This window comes from Gavialis gangeticus, unplaced genomic scaffold (genome assembly GCF_001723915.1).
Source record: "Gavialis gangeticus isolate Ggan-Ray unplaced genomic scaffold, GavGan_comp1, whole genome shotgun sequence".
NCBI classification, from domain to species: Eukaryota; Metazoa; Chordata; order Crocodylia; family Gavialidae; genus Gavialis; species Gavialis gangeticus.
This window is the reverse complement of record NW_017729019.1, coordinates 5,930,504-5,937,032: the sequence shown is the minus strand read 5'-3', so window position 1 is coordinate 5,937,032 and position 6,529 is coordinate 5,930,504. Positions and strand designations below refer to the sequence as shown.

The following is a 6,529-nucleotide window of genomic DNA, read 5'->3' as shown; positions in this document are numbered from 1 at the left end:
CCCCCAGTGCTCCTTCCTGCCCATGGCAGAGGGTCGGACTCGACGATCTGTCTAAGTCCCTTCTGACTCACTGATTCTATGAAATTATGAAACTATGGCCTTGAGAAATGACTGTGCGTGTCTTGGTTAATTACGCTTATTAAGGTATATAGGAACTGACAATGTACTTTCACTGAAGACTTAAAATTCAATTTTTCTTGAAGCCATTACATCAGTACAATCAAGTGTACTTATGAATGCAACACAGAACTAAATCTGAAAGGAATTTAATGGACTTTTAGTGAGCAATCAACTTGCAGTGAGCTTCAATATCCTGTAAATGTCAGCCAAATTTGACAGCTGGAGAAACTGATGCAGGAGGATTATGACTTGTCCAAGACCACAGACAGCTTTACAGACTATTAGGATTCATACATTCCTGAATATCAATCCCATGCTCAGACCGGACCAGACCATTTCATTTAAGTTCTAGCAGTTTTGAACAAGCAATGATTTTCATGGTAGGAAGAATGAATGGAATGCTAGCGTTTTCCATTACAGATACACTTTTAAATTTGAAACAAAAGCATGTCAATTTATGGTGGGGACAGCTACTGACAGAAGCAAAGGGTAATATCAAAATTATATTGGCCATATCACTTCATAACAATCATAACAAGAATATGTTTGGATATTAAGGTTCACTGTTGTTATGAGGCATGTGCTTTTCCCACGTAAAACAATGAAATATTTATATTTCCCCTTCAAATAAACTCAAGTCCAATAAATTTAACCTTCCAACAAAACTAGTCTTCCCTTTTCCATGAGAATCTAAACATTTTACTGTCAAACCATCTTTTTAACACTGGGTTTGAATTCTTGAGATATTGAAATACAGTAGACTAAGCTGGTAACCAGTGACCTGCCTGCAGAAACTGCTCTGCAGTCTCCACTTTTCCTGGCATTTTTACTCCGTTTAAATAAATATGACACTCAGCACTGCAGTCCTTGACCTATCTAGAGAAATGCAAAAGAGATTTTTCTGTCCACTTCCATCTCACCAGCATGATCTTAAAACTGTTTTTACCTGAGTTGATAACATCATCGACATCTTTGCCACTTAGTTCACTGATGACCTTCATTATGAGAGAGAAAGACAGAAAGAGGTTAAAAGGTTCATCTTGGGATTTTGGCTGTTTGGTGCATTTAGTTTCCTGACACTGGCAATTTCCAGTCTGTGTGTTAATCAGCAATGGGATGTGCGAGAGAGAAAAAGAAAATCAGCTGGAACACAGAGGGGAACAGGAGAAAGAATTGAGTTTATAAGCTAAATGGGTTTAGGGACAAAACTTTAATAGTGCTAATGTTGCTCTTAGAATTAGCTCATCTTAGTAGAACTCAAAGCATTGCCCTAAAACATCTGCTATATGAACTGAATTCTTTACAACATTAGGATGGGAATATAAGCATAAACTGACAACCGAGCTGTATTTAGTGCCAAAAGCACACAATTAAAAACAAGCTATTATTTTTTAAAATCTAAATATCTTGGATAAGAAATTATTTAAGAACACTTTAGCATAATAGATTCTAAAAACAGCAGTCGAAAAAAAATTTTGGAGTGATACCTCTAAGTTTGGTTATATAGCACTAAACACTTTCACTTAATTTGGTTTCTTAAAATAGTGCAATACCAGTGTCAATGAAAATACTAAAGATGATGATCCAAAAAGTGAATTATTTTGCTTACAGATCTTCTGAAACATCCAACAAGAATAAGTTCCTCTCAACTATTCCAAAATACAAGGGGGAAGAGGAACGCGCACATAAACACCCCAAACAAACCTTGTTGACACGTTCATCATCTGCATCAATACCAACACTGTTGAGGATCTTTTTGATGTTCTTAGCTGTGGGGCTGTCATTCCCACCCAGGACAGCAAGCAGGTAAGCGGCCACGTAACGCATTCTAAAATAAGAAACACAGAGGAAAAGAACAAAAATGACTTCTTTGGATTTACGCAACTGTTGTTTTGGAAGGGCTCCCATAGCACATTAGAACCTGAAGTACATTAAGCAGAATACACACAATCACACCTCAACATATTGTTGGCTCTTGTTCAGCTTACAGAATGCTGTACCCACCAGTTGCTTTTCCCCAGTACCGCAGCGTAGTTAGTCTTTCCTTGTCCGTGTGCACAACACTGTTCTATTCTAACTGCAAGACTTTCCACTTGTCCTTGTTAAATTTAATCCTACTGATTTTGGACCATTTCTCCTAGCCCTACCCTCCCAACTCCATTCAACTTGATGTCATCTACATATTTGCTAAGTGTGCACTCAATCCTATACTTCACTTGCCTGTTCATGCAAAATTATCCTTGCTTTCTCTCAACTATAGGCAAAAGGCTAGCATTAAGAGTGCATACAACTGCAGTGCAATAGTAGGATTTCTAACCACTGCGTCAACTGCTCACTTAAATTCTACATGCTGGTTAACTCCTCTTATTTGAGAAGTGTTTTCAACCCACTACAAAAGCTGAGAAGATGCAATGGATGTCACTGTACAAATACTCCATGTCACTTTATATCTGTCCAGAGAAGGCCAAATATTGGCCATGGATGATGTAAAAGTCAAAGATTGTGCCTTTAACTACATTCCCTGCATTACAGAACCATGCATGTGGCAAACTCAGGGCATGTGGACTAGGTGGAGACTCACAACATGCTCAGCATCTGCAAAGAGCAGCTCAGTAATGAACAGAGTAGGATCATAGGAAAGTCAAGCTGGCCTATTTGCTGCGCTCACAGAACGTGAGCCTAGGCCTAAACAAATAACTATAAGACCCCCTCTTAAGAAAGGAGGCCACTGAGGAACACGGTAACTGATTGCATGCAACAAATAAAAAAGAAAACAGAAAAGGGAGTAAGGTCACAGGATCAAAACAAGGGATCCAGAAAGGGACCCTGAGCAGAGTGCACTGGTCAGCACCCACTGCTCCCTGGGTCAAGGGAGCCCGTGGATGCTGTTCAGTGAAACTCTGCCCAGAGACACAAGTGGAGGAGAGAGAGAGAGATAAGAAGAGAGCCTCAAGCTCACCTGGGTTCCCCCCAGCCAGACCTATTTGACACATATTGGGAATATGGGCTTTACAAGCAACAGTTAGCCCCACCCTATTAATAGAGAAGGCTACTGGTTACATTTCAACTGAATTTGTGGGAAAAATAAAGATAAAACAGGGATGGGAGTGAGGGTCAGAGGTTTAAATGGAGTGCATGGGGGGGGGGAGCAAAGCACACTGATCCCCTGGCCGGATCCTCCTTCATGGTCGGGTGTATTGTGAGTTTGGTGAAGGCAAGGAAACTCAAGCTGGAAAGAACCTCGTGACATGATCTAGTCCAGCCTCCTGCTCAAGGCAGGATCATCACCAAGTAAACTAGACTAGCCAGAGGGATCCTGGGCGGGGCGCACAAAAAAAAGCCAGCAACAGCTTGAACAAGGACATGAACCCTGGAATGTCTGATGCCTGAGCCTTAGGGGTAGCTTGGTTGTGGAGCAACACCTACTGCTGGGTGGGGAAGGAGTTGATCTGAGGTGCTGGTTACACTTCTCTCCGCACCTTTTCTATTATGTACTCCCTGTCCAAGACTTTACTGAGTCCTAAGGCTACCTGGTCAACCTCCTCCTGGCTGGAGCCAAGCTGGCCATCTATCTGACCAGGAAGGAGGCTGTGGCAGGGGGAACCTCTAGAGCAGCAGTTCCCAAACTCTTACAGATTGTGCACCACTCATTTAAAATGCTACAACCTTAAACACCACTAGCAAATTTTTGCCATATAAACTAATTATAATAAATCTGTTAACCCATACCACTGACTGGTTGTCTGCATACCACTGGTGGTACCTGTACCAGACTGGGAATCGCTGCCCTACGGACTGTGGAGCCATTTTCCTATTCCTGGTCTGTCTGTGTCCCTCAGCAGCGTCCACCGGCTCCTTGGAGGTATCTGAGGGCCAGCAAGCGCTGTCTGCTCCGTGTCCCCCTCTCTGTACTCGCTTTGAACCAGACCTTCGCTCCTGCCCCCGTTCCATCTTTTATTCGCTTCAAAGCGATCAGGGATGTGCCTTTACCCACCCCCCTTATTCAGGGCGGCTCAATTCAGCAGACACCAGCCTGTTCCAGCGGCACCTCCAAGGCCTCCCCAAAACCCTGGGGGTGCTCCCAGCCCCCGACACCCGTCCCTCCTGCAAGCCAACAAAGGGGATTGCAGCCACCGTGCTGCCTGCTCCACCGTCTCCTGGTGTGCAACTCCCGCCCGGCACCGCTTCCTTCACGCTCCAGCCCAAAATATTAAATGATCACACTGGGAGCTCCAAATTTGCCAATTTCCTGAACAGCTGGCACTTGCAAGCATTCAAACAGGCATGCAGCTACGTCCCAGCGAAACGAAGATGAAGTTGGGAGCCGACACATTTAGTTGAGGTAAGCAGCAAAAGGTCCCTAAACCATCTATGAAACCTACAGGGACGCACTGGCAGCAAACCCAAACGACACCCTGAGTGTCACTTGGGTTTGGCACATGCCACTTTCCCTCTCCCCCTCCCAAAACGATGGCACATTTGTGGGCACTGTTCCCATGATTGATCCCACATCGTGCACGGGTGGAAACCACCGCGCACACGCGGTGATCCTCAAGGCCTAGTAGCCCCGCTCGCCTGGGCCTGGGGACCCGCCTCCCTTCCCTGCCCCATTCCTCCCTGGTCCCTTCCCCCTCGCCCTTGCCGTGCCGGCGAGGCGGGGTGGGGGGCGCGGGAGCGGAGGCCCGGCCCGGCCCCGCTCACTTTAAGCCCGGGGCGGACGCGAAACGCGTTGCACGCTCGTCCTGCGCGTAGCTGCCGGAAGGAGGTCACCACAAGGTCGTCCGCGCTCTACGCAGGGGCCGGAAGTACGGGTCAGAGGGCGGGGCGGAGTCAAGGGTCACCGCTCCCTCCCCCACGTCTCTTTTCCTTTTCTTTCCCTAACAACGCCCCCCGCCCCCTCCAGCGGCATCGAATGATGTCATGAAACCGTTGATGATTTTTTACGCAAACCGTTGATGAAGCTATGGAAACCATTCCGCTCGCGCGCAGGCGCAGAGTGAGGAAGCGGAGGGCGCCATCTTGGGAAAGGGAAAGGGCGAGGGCAGGGGGGTTAACCCTGTCATGGCCGGGTGAGGGAGGACGATACATCCCGAGGCCTGTGCACGTGCTGGGAGGACTCTGAGGAATGCACTAGTCTTATCCTGAGGCAGGAGCCAGCCCCTCACAGGCGCCAGAGAAATGCCAGCTGGGTGGTTTCAGTCTGCTTCCACCTCACCAGCATGATCTTAAAATTAAAAAAAAAAAATTAAAAAATCCCAGTTGATCACATCATGGGCATTTTTGCCACTGAGTTCACCAATGGCCTTTATTCTGAGAGAAAAAGGGGGTTAAAAAGGTTTGTCCTGCAATTTTGGTTGTTTGGTGTTTTTAGTTTCCAGACGCTGGCGAGTCCCAGTCTGCGCATTCGTTGGCACTGGGACGCGCACGCGAGGAAAGACCGAGAAAATCAGCGTGAGCACGGAGACGAACGGGAGAGAGACCCGAGTTTATCGGCTCCGCGGGTTTAGGGCCACAACTTTGCTAAGAGCAACATTAGCACAACGTTTCTCCGAGATCTCAATAGCACTCACAGCACGACCCTCAAATATCTGCTATACGAAGCAAATTCTTTATAACGTTAGGACGGGAATATAAGCATAACTGACCAGCCAGCTGTATTTCATGCCAAAAGCACAAAATAATTGAGAACAAGCTTTTTTCTTTTTTAAATCTAAGTATCTTGGATGATAACTTGTTTAAAGACACTTTTAGCATCATAGATTCTAAACACAGCTGTTGAAAAAAAATTCGGAGCAATGCCTCTAAGTCTGGTTATGTAGCACCAGAGCTAATGCTAAGAGCAACATTAGCACAACTTTTATCCAGGGCTAGTGCCTCAGAGACTTGTTTTAATGCAAAGCTGAATGATGCAACTTGTGAGAAGCATCCCAGCACACACTGCAGGTGTACCTGTGCACCGGGGACATGCAATTCTTACTGAAATGCAGCTGTTTCGTGATGAAATGCAGCCGCAGGGCGAGTTCCAGACTTTGACCAGGACTCCCAGAGAAATATTTGTGCCAGGAGGGCCATTAAAGGTTTAGTGGCTAGGAATAGTAACTGTCTGGTCACACAAAGAGCTCTGCTTTCACAGCACCACCTAGCACGAGCTGCTTAGCATCAACGTGGATACAAGAGGGGTTGAATCACTCCACTGCTTCCCTGCAGGAGTTCGCTTTAATTTTTCCATCTGAGCACTAACCCAGCCTGATGCCATTTAGCCTTAGAAGAGAATGTAAGATCACACCCTGAGATGGCACATCTTCAGGATGAATGCTGTCTTAATTGTGGGGTCCAAAACCTCCTATTCAGCCTTTAATTGTTATATCTTCAAAGGAAGTGTTAAAGTCTTCCTACAGAGAAGATGGTT

The 6,529-nt window shown here is 46.0% G+C and overlaps 1 protein-coding gene across 1 annotated transcript in view; it reads right to left on the bottom strand.

Moving 5' to 3' along the window:
* The window catches only part of LOC109295080 (60S acidic ribosomal protein P2-like), a 6,755-nt gene extending 1,825 nt beyond the window's left edge, over positions 1-4,930 (bottom strand). Inside the window, exons 1-3 of the mRNA XM_019513733.1 lie at positions 4,822-4,930; positions 1,825-1,948; positions 1,002-1,115 (exon numbers count right to left, since the gene is read on the bottom strand). Of these exons, the coding sequence (XP_019369278.1) occupies positions 1,002-1,115; positions 1,825-1,947 (237 nt within the window). The 5' untranslated portion in view covers position 1,948; positions 4,822-4,930. The remainder of the gene's footprint in view (positions 1-1,001; positions 1,116-1,824; positions 1,949-4,821) is intronic.
* Positions 4,931-6,529: the final 1,599 nt, after the last annotated feature.